The sequence below is a fragment of the Convolutriloba macropyga genome, chromosome 9, assembly GCF_964194025.1.
Source record: "Convolutriloba macropyga chromosome 9, txConMacr16.3, whole genome shotgun sequence".
In the NCBI taxonomy this organism is placed as follows: domain Eukaryota; kingdom Metazoa; phylum Xenacoelomorpha; order Acoela; family Convolutidae; genus Convolutriloba; species Convolutriloba macropyga.
The window spans coordinates 45684836-45709144 of NC_134476.1; the positions used below are offsets into that span (position 1 = coordinate 45684836).

At 36.2% G+C, this 24309-nt stretch overlaps 2 protein-coding genes across 2 annotated transcripts in view; one reads left to right on the plus strand and one right to left on the minus strand.

Moving 5' to 3' along the window:
• The window catches only part of LOC142345802 (proteasome activator complex subunit 4A-like), a 55617-nt gene extending 48459 nt beyond the window's left edge, over nucleotides 1-7158 (plus strand). Inside the window, exons 16-18 of the mRNA XM_075398168.1 lie at nucleotides 2904-3122; nucleotides 5954-6313; nucleotides 6789-7158. Coding sequence (XP_075254283.1) covers nucleotides 2904-3122; nucleotides 5954-6313; nucleotides 6789-6923 — 714 coding nt within the window. The 3' untranslated portion in view covers nucleotides 6924-7158. The remainder of the gene's footprint in view (nucleotides 1-2903; nucleotides 3123-5953; nucleotides 6314-6788) is intronic.
• A 5120-nt stretch (nucleotides 7159-12278) lies between these two features.
• LOC142346239 (uncharacterized) overlaps nucleotides 12279-24309 on the minus strand; it is a 15566-nt gene continuing 3535 nt past the window's right edge. Inside the window, exons 2-5 of the mRNA XM_075398754.1 lie at nucleotides 19907-20128; nucleotides 18446-18591; nucleotides 17595-17679; nucleotides 12279-12529 (exon numbers count right to left, since the gene is read on the minus strand). Coding sequence (XP_075254869.1) covers nucleotides 12279-12529; nucleotides 17595-17679; nucleotides 18446-18591; nucleotides 19907-20128 — 704 coding nt within the window. The remainder of the gene's footprint in view (nucleotides 12530-17594; nucleotides 17680-18445; nucleotides 18592-19906; nucleotides 20129-24309) is intronic.

A 24309-nucleotide genomic window follows, 5' to 3' on the forward strand; every position in this document is an offset into this window, starting at 1 on the left:
CAAGGTTTTTAAAAATTTTTGTCGGATTTTAGGTTTATCCAGCCTCAAGAGCCAAGGAGCGTCCTGTAGGATTTTGGTGATAGGTTAATGTTTAGTTTCTAGACGCAATGGAACTTTTTTCAAGATTTTAACATCACGAATTTTAGCTTTTTTTTGAAAAAAATAGCATTTTAAATTTTTTTTTAACATTTATTGTCATTATTCGAGATTTTTCAGCCTCATGGTTCAGAAAACATGCTTAAGCGTTTTGTAATATGTGGCTGCGTAGTTTTTGGTGGTAATGGAATGGTTTTCAACTTTTTTTATATCGCAAATTTTATCGATTTGTTTTTATAAAACTTGAAATTTTTCAAGTTTTTTTGACATTTTTTTGTCATTTTTTAGGTTTTTCTAGCCTCAAGAGCCAAGCAACCTCCTCTAGAAATTGATAACAAATAATTGTCTATTTTTTAGTTGCAATAGAGTGTTTTTAAAGATTTTAACATTCAATGAGTTAGCATTTTGAAAAATTTTTTGACAATCTTCATGTTTTTTTGAAATTGTGTCATTTTTTTGAGGTTTTTTCATTCTCAAGTGCCTAGAAGCCTCCTTCTAGTTTTGATACTAAGATGTTTCTTAGTTTCTAGAGTAAATGGAATGGTTATCTTCATTTTAATGACTCCAGTTTTAGAAATTTTTTGATAAATGTTAATTTGTAAATTTTTTGAAAAATTATTATCGTGTTCCAAGTGTATGGATCTTTATGAGCCAGTGAAACTCTTTAGGGCTTGAAATAGGCATACTAGATGGTCTTTTGAGACCATGGAATGGTGTTCTGAAGATATTAATATCACGAATTTTTGCAAGATTTTGTTAAAATTTGCAATTGTTTTTAAAATTTTTGAATATTTTTGTCCTTTTCTGAGTTCATTACTGGCCAACGAAGCTTTTTAATTCTTGCAGATGGGTTACATGACAAAAATCCAGAGACAAAAATGTTTTTGAACATTTTCTTCACTGCGAAATGTGGAAACTTTTCTTTGGAGTTTTGCACTTGCAGTTTTTTTCTATATGGTTAAGTTACTAACAAGTTTAGAAAACTTGAAGTTGTAGAGTCGAGTATCATCATGGAACGAATTCCTAGGTCTCTCTCGCTCTCCTCTCTGTGTTGGCTTGCGTTTCTTTCCTTCTCCTTCTCGCTCACGTTTAATCTCTCTCTCCACCTCTCCCTCTCCGCCTCCCCCCTCTCCCCTCCCCATCTCCCCTCTCCCTCCCTCCTTCCCTCCCTCCCTCCCTCCCTCCCTCACTCTCCCCCTCCCCCCTTAATTCTTTTGTTGTTGATGCCGCACTTCAGCGGCTGTTATGTGGCGTGATGTCATCCTCTATTACCCTAATCTCAGGCCCCTTCAATCAAGCTAAAGCCAACCTCACTAAACAGTGGCTAGGTACTGACGAAGCCAACCGCTCGCCGGTCGTTTGAGAGCAATTCGCCCGACGTTAGTCGGTTATGTTTTGGTTCTGTTATTTTATGAGATTTTTCGTCTTCTCTCTCACGACTCTACATTTGTCTATATATCATGAAGTTGGATGTGTTCCCCCTCCATTTTAATTGATTCCACCCAATTCAAATTTTGTGATGAATTATAATGTGCACGTGAAATAAAGCGCACCTGCCTCCTAGAATGTAAAAGTTATGTACCCATTAATGTGGTGCAGAGACTCAAAAAATATATCACCGAATTTAATGAAAGCTCTTTCCAAAATTGCTTTTTAATCAAAGCTAGGAGCGTTGAATTCACTGTGACCATAATAAAGAAACAGAGTAAGTGTCACGATAATCCCCAAATTTGTGCTATTTTGTGCTTCTTTGCGCCAAGTTGATTACAGGCCAGTTTTCTGTAAATATGTGAAGACACATTTTTGAAGCAAAAGAATCAGGGGACAGCCATAGCCGCTCGAACTGTGACTGCACGTCAAAAGATGCCAGTTATCGAAATGAATAGACCATTTTGGTATCAAAATCTGTAAAAAAGTACTGACCGTTTTGTTTGTTGTAAACCCCCCCCCCCCCCCCCCCAAAAAAAAAAAAAATAAAAAATAAAAAAATAAAGACAGCCCTTAATACAATTGAAAATCCAATTAGGTTTTAAAACCACATTGAGACCAATTATAGCCTCGCTATTGCTTTGAAGCTTTAAAATATGTAATATTCAGTTACATTGAGGCTATGATTGCAGCCGAATGAATTTTAACTTAAAATACGCGTTTCGATATTTATTGAAAAGACATTTAACTTGATTGCTGATGTATGCATATGTCCCAAAAAACTCCCAAAAGTCCAGAAAAATTGATCGAAAAAGTTGATTTTGATGCGAGAAATGTAAAATTTGGCGAAATAAGCTATGGACGAGGTTTTTTTCTCCCAATTTTTTAAAATTTCTTTTTTGAATTTTTAAATTTCTCACTTTTTCAATATAGAGCAAAACCGGGACTGGCAAGGAGGCTTGACCCCCGTAAAAACAGTCCCCTCTATAAACAAAGACAGAATAGTGTGCCTCATTTAAGCTGTATCCGAGCAGGTACGGTTCGGCCAAGTGACCTTCGATGATATGGCAAAACATTTTTTTTTCAAAAAAGCACGGTAGCCGATGTAACTTTGGACCAGTCAGCAACTACAATGAGCGGCAAACACCTGCTTATGTTTGACCACTTGCCGAGAGGCAAAACTCCTGATCGCTCTAGATTGATGATGCATGCAATGTCATTGGAAAGGTTGCTAGTTAATTAGTCGCATTCAGCCTTTGTGGTTATTATTCAGGATTTCACAGCATTGCATGTCTTCAATGGTTCTTAATGCAAGGGGCCAATAACTGTTGCTTCAGGCACTATGTTGAGTTGATTGGTATTGACTGTAACTATTTTAGATGAGTGGTGTTGATGCCCCATGGCGCAGCCGGAGATTGGTCCTTGTGTTTTTCCAACAGCTCGCTCTTTCAAACCTCTTCCTACTCATGCAACCATCCTCATCTCAACTGTCCACTCCAGCTTTAAATAATGGGGAAGCACAGAAGTTACCTGGAAGGCAGTTACTCGACACAATTCAATCTGTCATCATCAAGTTACTCAAGGACGATAAATTAGAGGTATGAAGGAATCGTTTGTTTGCTTATCAGCGAAGTTTTGGTGTACAGTAATTTCTGCTTTATGAGCTTATTACTGTAATCGGCACCACAATTGATAAAGCTCGAATTGTAAACTAATCAAGCATATACAGCGCTTAGCTGAATTTGTTACTAAAAGAATGTGATAATTTTTGTTCGCAGCTCCTGTTTAATAGCCGCGAAGAGATATCGGCTATTATTGGGGACATCGTGGTTTTTTTACTACTCGAAGAGGAGTATTTGTTTTTTCAGTTTTTTTTTTACCGGAAGTACTATTTGTTCAGGCGGCGTTTTGACCTAATAGTGAAAGTGAGTAAAATTGACGCGTGAAGTAATTTTTTATGAGCGAGAAAAGTTTTTTGTTCATGCGCTGCGTTCAGTCAATGACTTTTTGACTTTGAAAAGAGTTTTTGAGAGAATGGAGCATATGGATAACAAGTTTTTAGCCGTGTTTTCGTACATCTGGCCCAATTTTTTTTTATTGTAACTTGCTTTTCGTAGAAGTAATTTTTGCTGTGCTGCATGGTTATGCTGGGCTGCATTGTTATGCAACCATTTTAAAACAATGCCACAAAATGTTTCTGAGAGCTTAATAATGCGTTTCAAGTGCAAAATTGGCCCATTTTTCTCAATTTTTTCGTCTATGTTTATTTTTTCAGTTAATTTCTTGATGTTTGGCTCTTTGAGCGGAGTTTTTAAACCAAAATGCTAAATATTTCATAGTATTGTTGATTATTCCTGAATTGGATGCCTCTTTTTGACGTGAGGTGTTTTTGTAATCAGCGGCGGCTATTTTCCGGCAATCTGCCGGGTATGTTTTTCAAATTGTTTTACTATTTCGCAATTGAGTTGTTTTTACTTTTTACTGAGACAGGAAGATGGCTATGTATTGTAATCTTCTTACACCCCAATTGCTTAATGACAAAAACTCCATGCTTTTTACCTAATTTTTGTTTATTTTAATAGTTTCCAATTTAGTTTTTTGATTTTTCAGAAATTGTGAATTATTTTTTTTAAAGCCTTTTCACAATGTATGTGTTCTCCATCTTCTAGCATGTTTCTTTCTAACTTTCTCTTAAAATCTTCAGTTTCATTTGCTTTGCCTTTATTAAATTTAAAATTATTGATTTGAACTAATAATTTTTGTCTTTCCATTCAATTTTTTGTTTGCAGTTGATTTTAATAACATGAAATGGCACCGAGGTGTTGCTAGCTTCACGTTTAAAACTTTTGAACAATACTCTTTTTCTGCGAATGTTCTTAGAACTCGGTTTTTTGTAACATACTATTTTTTTGCGTTGGAAAAATGTTCTGTCTATGTAGTCTTTTTCTTGAATAATTTCGATCTGATTCATTTTCTGGTCATTGTTTAGTTTTATAGCGTTCATTTTGATTTAATGCGACAACTAATATTTTTAGTTAAACCGACAAAGTTTATTCAATTTCCAAATGTTTGCTCTTTTTATATTGTAAAATAGTGTTGCGCTTGAGCGAACTTACGGAAATTGATACATTTTGTGTTATTTTTTGGCCATTTCTTGCAGTATTCAATTTTTCTTCCAAAACAAAGTTTTGGGAGCCTAATATGGCTTGATGTTTGCTGCTTACGTACTTTGGTGTTAAATAGCCGCCTCAGCCTCTCGACCGACTATTATAGCACTTCTATTTTTTAAAAAAAATTTCGTCTTAAACTTTTTCTCTTTACCTTAGTTCACAGCTTATTCAACATTTTGCGTGAAATTTTTTCGACTTCTCTAGGTTAGTTTCACTTTTTTCTCGTTCTGCTAAATGTGTTTTTAGACAGCAGTTGCTCAGCAAATCAATTCCAAAGGAACAGAGTCAGTATCAAAAAGCTAAATCAGAAATAGAAACGGGATAAACCCACAAAGGACAAATTTAGATGCCCGTTACTCGATCTTTGTATTAGTTTTTTCTCTTCTTTCAATCCCAATCCTGGTTACGGGAATCAACGTCGGCTGTTTTTCGGCAATCGGCCGGGTACCGGCTGTTTTTCGGCAATCGGCCGGGTACGTTTTCAATTGCGTACAGAAGGTTTGGATTGTTTTATATATAGGTGGAATGTATTTTTTTTAATTCTGTTGGTTTTATGGGCTGCCTTCATTTTTTGACTGATTTTCTCTCTTTGTCACCTTGTAAGGAAGTAGTTGATTTAGAAGGCAATTTTTTTACGAAGACTACTCTTCGAGCCGTTTCCGGAATTCTTCCGGCTATGTTTTTTTAATTCGGCTCCATCGATGATTCTTGCGACCTGACTTCTTGAAATTGACTTTTTCACTTTCTGATTTCTACTGCTTTGCAGTTAAAATTTGTGTGCGTCATTTGTTCTGCTTTTAGGTCAATTGCGTGACTTACCTCACTAAAAAATGACTTCTGAACTCACTTATGGAACTCCAAATTTTACGAACAGTTTCTAACTAAAGGTCAATAGTGTGCATTCAAGTAGTGCCAAACGTATAGGCCCTAAGTCTTGAGTATTAGAGTCTTGGGATTTGATTTCGAATATTAGCTTTGAAAAAGCTCTTTTAGGGTTTTTTCCTTACAGAGCGTATGTGTCTCATAAAAATGAGAGTCCGAATTTAACCCAAAAAGTTATTGATCTATTAAAAGACTGGTGGTCAATTTGAATCTTATTTCTTTAGTTGTTTCAATTCATGGAAGGCCACAAGCGTCTATCGCGGCTATTTTCTGCCGGCTATGTTTATAGAAAGGAAATGAAATAGAGAAATTTAGGTAGGAAGATTGAAAAGATTTTTCTACAAATATTGAGAAAATAAGTTGAATTGTTGTTTAAGGTACGGGAACTGGCTTGCAGCACTCTTAGTGGGTACATTCACTGTGGAGTCATCCGAGTGGACCGGTCTCTCATCCGCAAGTTCACAAAGCTCAGGGCTTCAAAACTCAACAAAGCTAACTCTGTTAAGTCGACAATATCTGCATCCAGTGAAAAGGAGAGCACACAATCTTACAATGAACAAACTGCCAATGCGTCATCATTGAGCAGTTCATCATCTAACAGTGCATTAGTGCAGAGACACGCTGGCGTGTTGGGTTTGAAAGCGTGCATTAATGCTTATCCGTACAGTGTGCCTGATTGGATGCCTGGTGTGTTGATGTCATTGGCTGATCACGTTTGTGACCCAACGCCTATTGAGGTAACCTTCTAAAGCAAACTTTGAGTACAACGACACAAAATTAGTAGTCTAATTTTTGCTGAGATAAAATTATGATCTCAGTAGAGCGTGAGCATCAAAGAATTATGATTTCCAGAACAGTCCAGAAAATCGAAGAAAGTAATTGTTAATCTCAAGTTGTGAACGAAAGAAAGCAGATATGGAAATTGCTCTGAAACCTGGCTGTCGAATCTTCTCGATTCCATTTTTATTTAGCGAATTATATAATTTGGTGCTCCTGATTTGCCACGCGAGACATGTATATTACGACACCATTGGTACTTTATGTTACCAATGCGTACTAGAGTTGACACTAGCTTATGACGAAGCCAACCGCTCGATATTCGTTTGAGGGCAATACGCCCGACGTAAGTCGTTTTTGTTTCATTGGTTAGAATTGTTTGCAATACAGTGATTGGTGCTTTGTGTTGAGGAAATAACGCTCTGTGAGTTTTAGGGTACAGTGCGGGACACCCTGATGGACTTCAAACGGACACACCACGATAACTGGACAAAGCACAAGGAGTCATTCAGTGAAGATCAACTCAACACCCTCAACGACATCCTCATTTCTCCTTCTTACTATGTCTAACAACGCTATTATAACTTATATCTGATAATCAACCATATTCTAGTAATCTCGATGAATATCTTAATTTAACTGACTAATGAATTGCTATAAATGGCAATTTTTTTGAAGTTAGTGTGCAAATATCCATGTTGTTGATTAAATATTCCGTCTAGTTAATAAACTGGCTCATCGTTAGTCTGTCGAATTAAATGGAAATAATGTACTTTGATGCCAATACAATTCAAATATATCGTCACACATTTTTTCAGATCCTGAGAAGCTAGATCTAGCACAACTGGAAAATTCCTTTGTTAATTTTTTGATCTTCAGGCTGCAGGTTTCAAAATTTGTGTTTTGCGTTTTGATCCGATAGGACATCAGGGGGTCAATGGTAGCTGCTTTCTGCCGGCTACGTCTGTTCTTTTCCCGAAAATTTTTGGAACCATAAATTGTTATCAAAAGTAAATAATGTATATGTTGCTTTGCTTAATAATAGCCACCGTCAGCCTCTCAACGGTTACTGTTTAGGCGCTCTCCCTTTGTAACAATTAAAAGAATTTGAATTGTATTGGGGCGATGTCTTGTTTACGACTCGAAGAGGCGTTACGGTTTTTAGTTGTTAATAGCCGCCCTCATCTTCTCAGCCGGCTATTATAGCGCTCCTAATTTTATTTTTTTTCCTATTCATTTCATTAAAAGGCGTGAAATGCTCATTTTGCCGCCTTTTCAACATTTTGCGTGAAATCTTTTTGACTTCTCTAGGCTAGTTTCTCTCTTCTCTCATTCTGCTAAAAGTGATTTTGAACATCAGTTGCTCAGCAAAGCAATTCAAAATGAACAGAGTCGGTATAAAAAATGGAAGTCAGAAATAGAAACGCTCCATTGTTTTGATTGATTAATTGCCGCAAAAATATTCCTTGCAGTTATTTTGAATTACAAGTGTGCTTGGTAACCAAATAATTCTGTGCTATGTGATCAAATTTGATCATTTTTTTAAGAAACAACCAAACTAAAATTTATAATCCTGGGATTAAATTTCACCTTTCAAAATATAATATTGATTGATAAATGCTATTTGCTGATATTTGAAATAAAAAAATTGAGGGTTCCGTAAGCTATCAAATGTAAAATAACGTTTCATGCCTCGTTTAAAATAACGTTATTTCTTTCCAGTGAAATAAGTATATTGTATCGTATGCTGCTTAATTTTGATTACAGTTTCGGTTTTTTCGTCTAAAAATTGAGCTCTATAGCTACTGTACGACTTTTTCCAACAAATTGTCATGAGTCAGAGTCAGTATAAAATGAACAGAGTCAGTATAAAAAATTGAAGTCAGAAATAGAAACGGGATAAACCCATAAAGCCCAATTTTAGATACCCGCTATTTGAACGTCGTTCCTATAAGTCTTATTTACCATCTCTAATGCTTCTTGTTATTGATACTAGCCCCTGTAGCCTCTCTCTAAGAAACAGAAGTATGTTCAACTACGAAATGCCATCAAAATAAATCGGACTTAAAAAAATGTTTTTTTTTACAAAAATCTTTTTTTTCAATATCTTCTGTTATTTCAATCCCAATCATGCTTATTGGAATCAACGGCGGCTATTTTCCGGCAATCTGCCGGGTATGTTTTTTTGAGCGAGCAAAGAAACAGCAAATTCAGGGCGTACATAAAGTACATAAGAAAAAAGTTATTTCAATGAGAGTTGACAAAAAATGCAAAATTCTTCCCAAAAATGCCAAATTCTTTCCGGAGACGACCAATTCTGGAAAATAAATACCCAATTCTTGCCAGAAAACACTAAACTCTTAACAAAAATACGCAATTCTTGCCACAAATACCGAATACTAGCAACTAAAAATCCAATTGTTGCCAGAAAACTCACAATTCTTAATAAAAAAAACCCAATTCGCCACAAAATACCAAATTCTTGCTAAAAATCACCAATTTCCTGTCCAAAATAGTCAACTTTTGCCAAAAGCTGCCCAATTTGTGCATAAGAATACTCAATCCATGAGTATTCAAAAATGCCCAATTCCGGCTACAAAAATAACCTAAGGTGTGCTAAAAATAATCAAATACCCATACTTGTCAAAAAAACCCAATTTTTGCAAGTAGAACACAATTTATGTAGTAAAATACCGAACTTATAAAATTATGCCCATTTCTTGCCACCATCACCAACTGCATCTTAGAAAATACCCAAATTGTGCTGAAACTACCCAATTTTGGCATAAAGTACGCAATTACGAAAATTACTATAACGTCAACGAAACCAAATTCCTATCAATTAATACCCAATTTATGCCCTAAGCTAATCAACTCTCTCAAAAATCCAATTCTTGGGGAAAAACAAACGGCTTTTGATCAAAGAATTCCCAATTCTTGCTAAGAAAACAAAAATTTCCGGATCCAAAATCCCCAATTCTTGCAAAAAGACCAAATTTTGACCAAAAAACCCATTTCTATTGAAAAAGGAATATCGGAAAAAAGTACCCTGTATTTAACTAAATTTGACCTAACTGTTACGCAATTTACCCGAAATAACTATAATTTTCCAATTTTCACCACAATTTTCCAAACTTTGCCCAATTTGAAGAAATTTTTGTCCAGGGTTTACCCGAAAATAACCCAGTGTCACCGAGAAATGACCAAAAAATTATCATGACCATGATCAGGACCAATGCAGACAATAATGAAACATTACCAGATTTCAGCTCTTTTTTCGTAAGTGCTTTTGGCGTTGCTATGATAAGACCCATCCATACGATAATCAGCTATGATCAGACCTAAACTTGTTTTTCAGCTGAAATAAGCGTATTTAAAAAAATAAATTCAGCGCATAAACGTTACATAAGAATGCCCTGAAATGTGTTGAAACGCTCTGGAAATTTGTAAGAGTGTGCTGGAATGCGCTTATTTTTCAAAAAACATCTGCGCAAACCTTATAATATTGCGCTGAAATGTTCTAAAGTGCTCTGGAACTCTGTAAGAAATGCGCTGAAATTTCAAAGTTTTTCCTACAAAGTTCCAGTGCATTTCAGCATATTCCAGCGCATTATTTTGTATGGTTTTTGCCCTGATTTTTTGAAAAATTAGGGCTATTCAGCACATTTCTTAAATAATTTCAAAAAATTTCTCGGCTTGCGGAAAGTTTTAAAATTTCGTGATAACCAACGCTGTAGAAAACTATTTCGTTTATGAAGAAACCTGGAGAAAGATATCAGGTTACATTTATGGTCTAAAACAAATTGATAAATAATGCATGTTGTTGACGCATAATTCGTGCTGGTGTACAGTACGAGGGACAAAGAGCACAGACAGACCAGAATGAAGAGAGAGTTCAGGAAGGACTTTTTCAGGATTATTCAGAGAATGGGCATTCAACTAGAACAGGTACTCATCAGCATCAACCCCTCAACACAACTTGAAACGTCGTTAATTTTATATTCTAGAAGTTGGGCTCCCAAATTTAGGTTTTGCAAAAAAAATTATTGGCGAATCACGCTGGACATGTTTATTTCGTCACCAGAAGGCGCCCGCATCTTTAACCTGCGAATACGGTACAAACGGTGACTTTAGGTGAGGTTAAGTGTTTTTAACGGTTAAGTTTTTTGTTCATAGCATTCACCGCAATTCTTCCATTTTAAAAAATTTTTAGAGCTGACAACTCGAGTTGTTGACACTTCGAACGTACAGTACTGAAGTGTTATTTAGCTATTGCATATAAAAATCATATATATCTTTATATATCCTAGTCGCACTCAACTCTAATTTTCTGAAAATCTAAAGTGCTCTGGAACTCTGTAAGAAATGCGCTGAAATTTCAAAGTTTTTCCTACAAAGTTCCAGTGCATTTCAGCATATTCCAGCGCATTATTTTGTATGGTTTTTGCCCTGATTTTTTGAAAAATTAGGGCTATTCAGCACATTTCTTAAATAATTTCAAAAAATTTCTCGGCTTGCGGAAAGTTTTAAAATTTCGTGATAACCAACGCTGTAGAAAACTATTTCGTTTATGAAGAAACCTGGAAAAAGATATCAGGTTACATTTATGGTCTAAAACAAATTGATAAATAATGCATGTTGTTGACGCATAATTCGTGCTGGTGTACAGTACGAGGGACAAAGAGCACAGACAGACCAGAATGAAGAGAGAGTTCAGGAAGGACTTTTTCAGGATTATTCAGAGAATGGGCATTCAACTAGAACAGGTACTCATCAGCATCAACCCCTCAACACAACTTGAAACGTCGTTAATTTTATATTCTAGAAGTTGGGCTCCCAAATTTAGGTTTTGCAAAAAAAATTATTGGCGAATCACGCTGGACATGTTTATTTCGTCACCAGAAGGCGCCCGCATCTTTAACCTGCGAATACGGTACAAACGGTGACTTTAGGTGAGGTTAAGTGTTTTTAACGGTTAAGTTTTTTGTTCATAGCATTCACCGCAATTCTTCCATTTTAAAAAATTTTTAGAGCTGACAACTCGAGTTGTTGACACTTCGAACGTACAGTACTGAAGTGTTATTTAGCTATTGCATATAAAAATCATATATATCTTTATATATCCTAGTCGCACTCAACTCTAATTTTCTGAAAATTCAGCGGTTTTCAGCGCTTTTCTTGCAAAGTTTCAGCACATTCAGGCGCATTTCAGCGCATTATTTTGTAAGGTTTTTCGACAAAAATTTTTTAAGGTTTTTGTAAGGTTTTTCGAAAAATCAGCGCAATTAAGCACATTTCTTACATAATTTTTGGAAAATTTCTCGGCCAGTGAGAGAACTAACGTTTTATCAGTAGATCCCATTTCTCGAAACAAAAAAATCACGAACATTCGTTGGCCATATGGAAACTGGTTGCTACGAAAAATTGCATTAAAAAGCCAACAGTTCTAATATAATTTGTACCTTGACTTGGTGATCATTATGGGTGAATATGCTTGATTTTTGGTAGTTTTCATATCCAAACAGAGATCATAAGTGATGTACAAAATCATAACGTATTTATCAGTACGCTCTTGCGTGGAGCTATAGAAATCATATATGATATTTATATGAAATAGCTAAATAACATCTTAGTACTGTACGTCCGAAGTGTCAACATGTTCGAACGACAACTCTAAAATTTGTTAATAAAAGTAAAAATTGTGATGAATGCTATGAACAAAAAATCAACCGTTAAAAACCCTAAACCTCACTAAAAATACCGTATTCACAGTTTAAGGATGCGGGCGCTTTAAGGATATATACAAACACGGCGTGAAATGATCGCTCCTGCTTTGAAATGTTTTGAACCGAAAATCAGATTATCAGATTAAACCAAAAATCAGATTTGTTGCCCTTTTTGTAAAAAGTCGATTAAACAGCAGAGTTAGTTAATTTTTTTGACAGGTCGTTCATCCCGTCTGGCATTGGTTATACACATGCAAACAGAAATATATGATACTGCACCCAGTACTATAATGAACGATGTATGGATTATAGTCATAAGAGCTACAAATGTCATTAGAGTCTGCCTCACGACATCCAATGCACCATTTGTGTAAACAGTTGCCTCCTTCATACTTCGAGCTGCCCTGGATTGAGAGAGAGCCGATCGCGAATCTATTTTGTCGGACAGCTCTGAAGCAAGCTCAATAGATTAATGATGAGTTGGATTGCTGAAGTTGATTAATGTTTTCACAAATTGCCGAAGAAAATAAATGAAGTGAGTGCTGGCTTCATTTATTTGAGGAAACTTAACCGACTGACATTGGCCTAAATTGTCGGGAGGGGGGAGGGGGTTCAAACTCTTAAGAACCGCCCTCCACGCCACAAATGTATGTCTTCAAAGCAGTTTCTGCGAATCGCATACTCAGAGTCTAATAAGTTGAAAGGCTTTAACAGAACTTAATACCATCCGGGCGTAACGTGTTTATCCCGTTTTTGAGGACAAAAAGGCAAATGGGGTCAGATGAAAAATCGCATGAGAGACAAAATGCATAAAAAGACCGCAGCGCTGTTAGAATTGCTGCAAACATTGTCTGAGAGCAATTGATAGATGAAGCCCAAAAACGATTGCACTATTCTTGCGATGGAGAATTTTTTTGTGCAGCCTTATGGTTCCCATTTTTGTCCTTTTTCTCTGTTTCTCTACTTTTTACGCCCTTTTTGCAGAATTGTAATTTCAGCAGAAGAGATGATAAAGATTGGCCTTTTAAGAGCTTCGTTCTTTCTTGGAAAGTTTTGAAAACGCCATCCAGGTTGTTTCTTTGTTGAGATATTCAATTCTCCAAAAATGACAGTAACTATGTGGAAGTAAACCAGGTAGCTCATTTGTGATCAGAAAAACGTATTCGCTTGAGAGAATAATCAAAGTTCACTCAAATAAGAATGAAAATTGACGTGAAAAAATTTGCTTGAATGAATTAGCAAGACGCTGATTTCAAGAAGTCGTAGGAGAAAAAAAAAACTAACATAGGGCCAAAAGCAGATTCACTCAAATTTACTGATTGTAGAATTCAAAACGAACAAAAGTAAACAATGGAGATTTTGTTAATTTTGACCCCTTTTTTTGGAGTTGTAATTTGTAAAAAAAACCGAAGTAATTTCTACTTTTAATTGAGTGTTCTCATTGTTTCAAAAGATTTGATGGTATGCAAATGATAATGATACATATGCTAAAAGACAGTTATTTGACATATTCTCCTTCGAAGGCTCAACTTAAATCCGCCGGTTTATCTAAGCCTCAATTATTCACTGCCGTAATAGTAAATCGGAATAAAGAGAAGTTTTCTCTGTGGAAAAGAAGGTTTGAAAGATTTTTGAGATTTTTAAAGATACTTAAAGATACTACACATGTTTGAAATATAAAATGTACAATACATGACTCCTACTTTATCGAAGAGTGGCATTGATTTCGTAAGTTCTGATCTGGAACAGTGGATTCTGGATTCCTTCAGTCGGAGCAAATTTTACTGGGACTAATAGGAGAACCTGAATTTTAGAGATAAAAATAAAACAGAGGTAAAAAAAAAGTGAAAAGCAAGGAAAACTTTGATTAAAATATCAAAATTTAGCCAGTTGAAATGAAAATCGTATTTTAATTTGAGATTTCCTTTAATTTCTTTTAACTCCATTTCGATTAAAAAGCAGTTTGCCACTCAGATGGACCGGAATTACAACCGAAAGAAAATATATAGCTAGAGATCCAAAAAAATAGCCAAAAACGTAAGTCACTCGAGCGATCGATCTAGCAGAAGTACATTCTAGAAAAAACAAGGAGGCTCGGTAATGTGCGTTCGCACATTAAGTTCCGACCCCGCTCATCTACATTTTTCACTTAATTGTCTACCAAATGAGGAAGAGAAAAAAATTAACATATCAACATATCTTCAGACAAACTACTAAAATAATAAAACAATCTTCGCTAGAGGGCCTATGAGACCTGTGGTTACCATAATATGACTACCAGCAAAGACGGCAAAAAAAATCAAATAGTTACAAATATTAATTACGACCAAAACTGCTTTTCCATTTTTTGAAAACCAATAATAACCAAACCAAAATGGCATCAGATAAATTTTCTTTTAAGAAGATTAACCGGTACATTTTGGAACAGAACAGAATATGGGACTTTTCAATGCGACTTGGCAACAAGTCGACTAGAGATGAGCAAAAGCGGTAAATGCTTATTAAAACATTGCTTTTCTAAAAAAAGAAATAAATTCGAACTGATTAGAAACATTACGCATCAGATGAAATCATTTAGAGCCTATAATACCTCAATAGAGAGTGACTGAGGCCTTTCATTATCCAGGCTACGTCATACGACTACAAAAAGAACGACAAATACAGGCAAAAACGAAAAATTTGCACGAAAAATTATACAGGAAAACGATGTCCCCCAATCAATTAATTAGTAAGCTGATCACTAAAAACAACAAAAATTTTCGTTTCCAGGTGACAACAATTGTAAGTCAAATGACGCCCATTATTGTGATACGGAAAAACCTACAAAAAGGGGGCAAATTTGTAAAAATCACGAAAAATGGTTTTACGAAAACTGGTTGTTCCAAGAAGAAAGACCATTTGAGGAAAATAAAGCCGTTATGAAGAGCAAATGGAATTTCGAAAGATAAATGATATGAATTGTATTTTGAGATGCTTAGCTACGATTTAGTAGAAAAAAAATTGGCAGATCTCAAAAATTTATCTCTTTTTTTTTTAAAAACAAGTATTTTCAAAGTTCATAGTCAACAAAAGCTTTCGACTAAAAGAGTAGACACTTTGTCTTGCAACTACTCGGAAAACTAATTGCGACTGTTATTAGTGAGACTAAATCATAAGACTATAAAATAACATTAAATACAAGCTGAACTAATAAGTTTCACAAACAACTTTACGAAACCACAGTTTTGAAGCCTTTAAATTTATAAGATATTAACCGCGAGAATATATCATTTTCATTTGCGTCTCCTGTGATCATCATAACATCTTTTTGAAAAACAACTTTCACAAAACGACCACAAAAAAGCCACAAAAACTAAAAAGCATCTAAACTTCACAAATTTCTTGTGAAACAAATAGTCTAAGTCCCGAAGACATCATTTAAAAAGTTTAAACAACAGAAAAATTACTGTATGATTCAACAAAGAATTAAAAAAGCTCTAAATAATGAGATTATATTACGAAAATGACACATTGTAAAATTCGAACAAAAACGCAAACCAGAACAAAAAGGGATGAGTTGAAGAAAACTTTTAATCTTTTTTTAGAAATAAAATTCGAAAGTCAAAACAGCCATTAGTAATTTACCGATATCTGTTATTTAAGTTCATTTGTTTACCTATATTTGGCCACTGAGACCTTTAATTACACAATATTTGTCATATGACAACAAAATATAACAACAGATAAAGGGCAAAAATAAAAAAAAACTGTTACAATTTCTGCAAGAGAACGGTGTCGCAGCCCTTCAATCCATATGCTATGAAAACAAAATTATGTTGTTTCAATTGGTTTTTTTTCTGTTAGATTGTTAGTTATTTTGACGATTTACAAAAGAGACCAAAACAACAGCAAAAATGTGCACGTATGCACAAAAATCAGAAAATTTTAATGAAAACACGTAGTACCAAAAGCCAGAGAACCTTCTGTTAAAACAATCGACAACAAAGTTAGTTTTTGTTTTACAAGGAGGAAAGATTGACCTGTACTTACTGAGAAAAAACAAAATGTTGACTAAAATAATATAAAAAATTGACAAGTTCAAAAAATCACAGAAATTTCCTTAAAACAAATACATTCAATAACATAAGAGACATTAGGTAACAACCGAATGAATAGAAAAGGTTCTTTTGCATCTTTTGAGGAAAAAATTTAGATCTTTGAGTGGTTAAACTCAAAAATCTAAGAGACTTCCAAAAAAGTAACAAATGAAGGCAAAAGACAAGAATTCAGTTACATTTTACTAAAACCCTTCCTCAAAGCCATAATTACCCTTTGCTTCTCTAAATCAAACTGTATCTACATTCGGCCTCAAGTTTACGTAAATTTGAGCTGTCATTAACAGAGCCGTGAATAAAAATATTGTCAGTAATTATCATTAAAAAAACAAAAGCAATTTTTTTTGAAAAAAGGCAGCATCAAATTATTCAACCAAGTGTTCCAAGTGTTGGCGAATTAGACCAATTGTTGAGTGGAATTCTTCAAATATTGAACAAAAAAGATGCATTTTGTATTGTTATCGAGTTAAATCTGCAAAAAGGGCAAAGGTTTAATTCCAGAAGATTTTCATACGGTGCTTAATTGCAACTAGCGCTCTTTTTGAGATAAGGGAATCTGTGTTAAGGCTTCTAAATCAGTATGTCTGGCAAACTTTAACAAAGTGGACCAAAAAAGCATATTTTGTGCCATTTTTGATGAAAAAAGTTTGAATTTTGAAAATTTTCTCAAAAATTTTAGCCAAAAAAAACTTCAGTCAAACAATTCTGCAACGCTGTTCTATCTCTAACGGTAACAACAACACTCTGCCGTTAAAAAATTTGAACTTTTTTTGAATTTTATTAGCGAAATTGTGCCAAATTTTAGCCAAAATTACTGAAATTGTGAACAAAAACAGTCGAATGTTCACAAAATTTAAACCTCGATAACTCACTGTAAAAAACGAAAATCAAAAAATCTTTTTAATTCCGTATTCTACGCTGGACGGGCTTTTTAACGATACTACTCACAATTCTCTACGATGAATATATCGGTCGGCCAAAATTGACTGAACAAAAAAACCCAGTTGATTATATAGTTCCTCCCTCCCCACTAAAGTGGGCGTCGGAACAATTAGTCACGAAAAATTTTTGTACTAAAGAGACACACTACTACAAAAATTGGTTCAAACTTCAATCGAAATCAATTTGCAAAATTCTTACGACTTGAGGCTTTCAAAACGTGCTGTTTTGATAATTAGAATGCTTTTCTACGGTGCTTTATTAGTTTACTTTTCTGCAGCTGCGTATTGATGTTAACAGCTTCTTGATGTTAGCAAAAACATTTGGTTGCTTCTTCCAAATGGATTGGTTAGAAACGTTATGAGGAATTGCATTTAAGAGTACTCCCATTTCTATTCCATTTTAACAACAAAAGCATCGAAGAAACAAACAAGCCTCAATTTGGCCACAAGACTACTTCAAGTTACATTTTTTAAACTTACGAAGATAATGTTTTGGCAGTTTCAGATATCTAGCACAGGGGAAATTTTGCTTCTGCTTCCCACAGTCTCCTCTGGCCGAGTACACCTAAACGCAAGTCCCTCCAAAAGCTCTGTCAAGGTTTTTGCCATTTTCTACCGTTAAAAATTTGGGGTAACTAACGGTCAACTTTTTTTTGCTGACCAGCAATTTATAACGTTGGAGACGTCGGGCTGGGATTTAGCATGAGCTTAGTTTTCAAAGCAGTTCAGCAAGGAGGGCTTGGAGACCCACTGATTTTTACACTAATGGTTAAGTTTAAAAACATACAGTTTTGGGTTGTGCACATCAAACAACAACTGACAAAAAAATACTCAACCTGATGTCTAATGCAAATGTAACTATACTGCTGCCTATTATAAAGCAAGAGTCTATGATCATAAGGTAATTGCCTTAAAAGTCTGGGTTAAAGTTTCTTTGATTTCGCACTGTCTTATAGTACGATCCTTTTATGAAACCAAAGAATTCCTAAATGACCTGGTATGAAATCAAATAAACTTTATGATGGGTGACCCGAGTGGCCCATATTAACGGTTTTACGATTTTAGTTAGCCATTAGAAATCTATCTCCCAAAATGATCATTCCTTTCTTCGCTCTTGTTTTTGAGACTGATAGGTCCTGTTTATTAGTTCGTAATTGCATTGTCCGCGAGATAAATATCAAACAGGTTCACGATATAATTTTTTTTCCTAATTTCTCTGATTGCTGAATTCAATTCCACCCTATTTAAAACCTTATTTGGTCTTCGAGACTAATTCTGAACAACTATCGTATGATTATGAACGAATATCATTGTCAATCAAATTTTGTTACCTGATGGACACAGCCGAATTTCTCTTCCTTTTTCGGCAGGTGATCAGTGGCAAAGTAGGATCCAAAAGTTACATTTGCATCCCTTACTGATTGGAACACATAGCTGCCAATAAGTCGCTCAATTCCCAGGAAAGGTGATAGAAGCTCTGTATAAAAACTTGGTGAACGCAAAGTGAAAGCCAGCCGAAGTGAAAGTAAGCCGACTTAAAAGAGAGCCGAAAGTTGGCGCCAGTGAAAATGGCAGACGTACCAAAATATAGAAATTTTATTGCTGGCCAATCACAGTTGAGAAAATTGGAGTATTGTTTTCTGATTGGCTGATTGCTCAACAAATTCTACATGTTTTAAAATAGGATATGAATGTTAACGTAAAGTTGCTCAGAAATCGCGATAAGCCGAAAGCGAAAAAATAGTTTATATTGGGGGGAAACTGGTCTCAAGTTCGGTTGTGATAGTTTCATATCAAGTCCCACGGGCCGCTGAGGCATGGCCATGGCCCGCGAGGCATGGCCAGATGCGGTAAAAGATATCATCTAGAATTAGACTATGTCCAACTTAGGCTAATTGAACGCATAAAGGTATAGTGTTTTAAATTTGTCAACCAATCACATCCGTTGAAAATTCTATATTTTGGTACGTCTATTTGTTAAGACGTCATCCCGAAAGTTATGTAATAGTTATGTAATCTATCAGAAATAATACATTGTTAACCGTTACAATCAACACTGCGCTTTGTATTATATAGCGCATAATGTATTCCAATGCACCACAGAAACGAAAATACGTCTAGTTTTAAACATCTAATGGGTCCTCAGCAGACCGCTGTCCATGGCCATGCCTCTCATCCGCTGTGGGATGTAATCCGGAAACCGCGGGCTAGTTATCGTGGCGAAGCGCAAAGCGCGCCCACCGGCGCGCCAGGGGCAGCTCAAAATACGGGTTTCCCGAAACTTTTTGGCTAACTTGACCTCATTTTCAAAATTCGGCTTGCTTGACCGCCACCCGAAAACATGTTGTTCACAGCAGAAACGTAATTCATAAACATCACCGACTAATATCGGGTGAATTGCTCTCAAACGATCGGCGAGCGGTTGGCTTCGTCAGTAGCTAGCCACGGTTTAGTGAGACTAGCTTTAGCTTAATTGAATGGGCGTGTGTTAAGCGCAGCGGGGGGGGGGGGAGGGAGGGAGGGAGAGTGCGGGGGCGGGGGGGGGGGGGGCAACGGTGGGAGGGTTTTTTGCACGGGGAGAGTTGGTTAAAATAATACCACACGGTTTTCATTGCCCACTTGAAGTTATTAAACATCTTAGGTCGTCCTTTTAGTTTGATAACTTCTGGACAGCGATAACAACTATGCGCTAGGGGAGGGGGGGGGCTATAATGGGAAAGACACCAATTCATTCATTAAACTAATCTACAGATCTCAAATGCAGGGAGAAATTTATTTTATTGATCACCAACTTTTGTTTCCATATCCGAACTGGATTCCTTTTTCCTTTAACACCTTCATTTCGATTCTGTCGTGACCCACTGCGATGTCAAACTGACCCTCTTCCCCCATTCTCAGTGACTGGCAGAATTCACGAGCTCGGTTGAAGGGCAAATGTGTTTTCGTCATGAGAATTTCGCCTATCTTGGAGTACCCGTCTGAGTATTTGAAATGGTGGCGGTCATCTGGGTGGTCTAAAATTCCCAATAGTTTTAACTAACTTTCAAATTTCCATTCCATTCTAGAGAGACTCAAATTTGCGCTTTTTGACGTTCTTTCCAGGTTGAGGTCCTTGTTCAAAATGAAATATGAAAATACCCATCGGGACCAATTTTGCCAATAATAATATACAGGTAGACTGAAATCATCTATGATACAGATTTCGCCGCGTTCAAGTTTTAGGTTTGTTCGCATGCCCGCTCAAAAATCCTCATACGAAAATCGAGAAAAAACATAAACCGACTAATGTCGAACTAAATATTTGGATCTATTCTGTTTCGCCCCCCCCCCCCCCAGTGTTTTTTATGACCCCAAGTTACAAATTATATGTTATATAGCACATTACTATGTAAGAAAATAGCACATGCGCCTGGGGGTCAAAAAATTTATGCTCGCTAAGCGGGGGAGGGGGCGCAACAGAATAGATCCAAATACTTCTCAAACGACAGGTGGGGATTATAATTCAAAGGGTGGGGGTGTAGCTCAGAAAACTTTCAGATGGGTGCAAAGAAAACCGACACTGGAGTGGTTTGCATCCACAGACTCTCGGATGGTGGTTGTCGACCTTTTCAATAAATCTTAATTGGCTTTGCTATCCCGGGTGGGGGGGGGGGAGTGTTTTGTAGTCTGAATGGAGACGTGGGGACTCCTACTAAGATCCGGTAAAGAAAAAAAACTTAAAAACGGTAAAGATGACAGATCCGGTAAAAACGGTAAAGATGACAGATTGCCGGAAGTTAGCCGCGATAAAAACTTGCGGCCTTCTATGGAATTGAAACGACTAAAGAAATAAGATAGACAGATATACCACCATTCTCGTATTAGACCATTAGTTTTTTGGGTTACATTAAAACTCAAGACTCTAATATTCAAGAGTTAGGGCATATACGTTTGCCACTCCTTAGATGCACACTAATGATCTTTAACTAGTAAATTCAAAGTTCAATAAGTGAGTTGAGAAGTCATTTCTTTATTCAGATATAACATGCAAATGACCTAAAAGCAAAACGAATGACGTCACGCCCACAAATTTTAACTGCAAAATAGTAGAAGTCCATGAAATTGAAAAAAATCAATGTTTGCAAGAATCATCGATAGAGACGAGAAAAAAAGTGCGATCACCAGACCGTCTAGTGTCAATTATCCCGAGTCCTGAGCACTTTCCTTCTTTTTTTAATTTCGTGGTTCTTGTACAGCAGCTGAACTCCCTATCTATTTTTTTGTCATTGGCAAACTGAAATTTGGGTTTGAGTTCAATCATTGCTCCTCGAAGGGAGTCCAATATTTGCAAAGCGCCTTCACTCAGCGAAGCGTGTGTTGTTCAATTTTAAAGCAAACTTCTACAAAAAGATCACGACACTTAAATAGTAGCCCACAACATGTCACACCCAGCAGATCTTAAGCGAACTACATTTCTCGTTGAGCCCTTTTGGAAGAACCCTGCACTTGACCCAAAACTGAAGTGGGGAAAATAGAGAGTTAAACTAAAATTGTCTTCTAAAGAAGTTTCAGCTTATATACTCCTCAAATCACTGGCGGATCACGTCCAATTGCTGTCTCGGAAGAAAGAATCAATGGGACTTCTAAACAAACAGTCTGCATTTAAAACAAAAGCGCAAAACTAACAATTCAAAGTAGTTAGCAAACCAGATTACAAAAGCAAATGAAAATCGGAACAGTTTGCGGTGATAACGTTAGAAAAAAGGCAGATTGATGTATTCATTTTATTATTTATATTTTATATAGGCCGTTGGACGCAGTATTGTCACTAGCAGCAACGGGAATCCCATGATTGTTATTCTGACAACAAACGATCTGTGGCGCCCATTGGAAGATGCTTTAATTAAATCTCCCAACATCATTTTTGGTCGACTTGTTTTTTTCAGAGCTACACATTGAAAGGGGAATCAATTTAGAATTGTTTTTGGAAAATTAAAAATATAAACCGAAATAAAAATATAATGTCGGAAGAATTGCTCTCGAATGACAGGCAGGTAGAAAAAAATTAACCCCACTGGAATTCGAATCGTTGAACTCCCGCTCCATAACCAGATGCACTTACTACTGCGCTATCATGCCCTTACATGATAGCTAACATGGTTTTATATTAACAACAAGCTTTACTTTGGAGTGAGAGCAATATCCGGGCCGAGGATTTTCCCCAAAAACCCGAGAGCAATGCCCGGGATGAGGATTTTCCCCCAACGGGGAAAAGAGTGTAAAGAGTGTATAAATAAAACAAAACCGATAAACGTCGGAAGAATCGCTCTCGAACGACTAGTGGGAGCTCTAATCAATTGCAACCTGCATAAATGGGGGAGCTTAAGTGGGACTAAGAAATTCAATAGTGGGCTTCAAATAACAACATTAGAGGTTAAGATATACCACTAAAAGGACTTAAAGTGAAAAATGGCACCAGTTTCGACGCACTTTTCATTTGACTTTAATTATTAAAGTGCCGCCAATTGAGTTCAGCTGCTTGAAATTGTGATTGAGACAGAATTTTAGATCACGCGAAACGCAAAAGTCAAGGGCATAAAAGTCACTCGAAAAGTCAAAACTGTCAAGCGAAAATTATGCATAAGAAAAGACGCACACTTTTACAATAGTTGCTATGAAGTTCGTTCAAGAGCAATTAAAAATTGCCCCCCTATTTCTCCGCTTAATTAAGGGTGAAGGAGTGTAATTATGAGAGTGTAATTTCAAATAAAGGTGGAAGGAGGTAATGTGGATTGATCCCCCTATCTTCCCCTGTCGAACATGTTACTTTCATTGTCTGCATTAACCGTTGCGCCAACTGACAATACGATCAGATGTTTCAATATGGTTATATTGTTAATTGTGTAAAATTGTATTTTTTTCTCAGTCCACCCTAAATTTCACTCTTAGCAAAGAGTGGAGTGTATAAAGAGTGGAGAAAAGAGTGTAAATACAGTGTAATGTTTCAAAATTACACTTTACCGTCTTTTCCCCTATAAATAGCAGTGGAATATGCATTACACCCAAATCCCCGTTAATTAGAAGTGGATTAGGGATGAAACCTCGGCTCGGGTAGATATTACTCAAAAATGAAGAACGAAAGCGTGAAAAACTTACTTGAGAAGTCACAGAATGTTCTAGAAGATAAGCAAGCGCAAAATGGTCAAGCAAAAAATTTGAATAAAAAAGAGCAACACGTTTACAATGATTGCTATGAACTTCATTCAAAAGCAATTAAAAATTTTCGGAATTTTGTGGTCTCGGGGATTAAGAAGATATGACAATTCGAAATGTCTCCTTCAACAATAAGGAAGATACTGAGATAAGTGAAGAAATTCTAAAAGAGACAGTAGATCCAAGACACGATTTCTACTTAGCAATCATTATAGAACTTGGTGCTCACTGTCAAATGATAAAAAAACACAAGTTCTTATTGTAGATCTGGAGTAAATGTCTTTGTTTAACAAAATCAAATTCCGGAATGCCACTCCCAGACAAGATTTAAACAAGACACAAATGGCGAGGTGAGAACTTCTCATAAAAACTGTAGAGTTTTCAGTCTACCATGGACATCGTAAAGAAAAAGCATCGCTGAAGGCAGATTATATAATAAACGTGGACTACAGAATCAATTTGTAGGTGTCTGTTCAAAGCCGAGAAATCCAATATCTTAACGAAATACTCCGACGACAACATGATTGCGAGTAGCCAAAGCGCTGTTCTTACAATTGAACACCCAAACACATCTTCCATTTGAAGTTTTTTACGTTAGTCTATTCATCGACTCCGAATGTGTCTGTAGCATGCCAAATTAGTCTCGGTTACATCAACATTCAGAAAATTCTCAATTGTCACGTTGGATATCACCACCGATCAATCGAAATAACATAGCCCGCAGATTGCCGGAAAATAGCCACGATAGACGTTTGTGGCCAACCATGAATTGAAACAACTAAAGAAATAAGATTGACAGATCGGCCACCAGCTTTTTAACAGACCACTAGACTTTTTGAATTAGATTTGGACTGTCATTTTTATGAGACACATTTGCTCTACGGTTGCGGACGCGGCTAATTAATTAGGAAATTTGAAAATGAACTGGTAGAAAGCCTTGGAATGATGCGAGCACCTGTTGCTTGTCATGGTTGGTTTATTAAAGACGCAGAATTTGTCGATG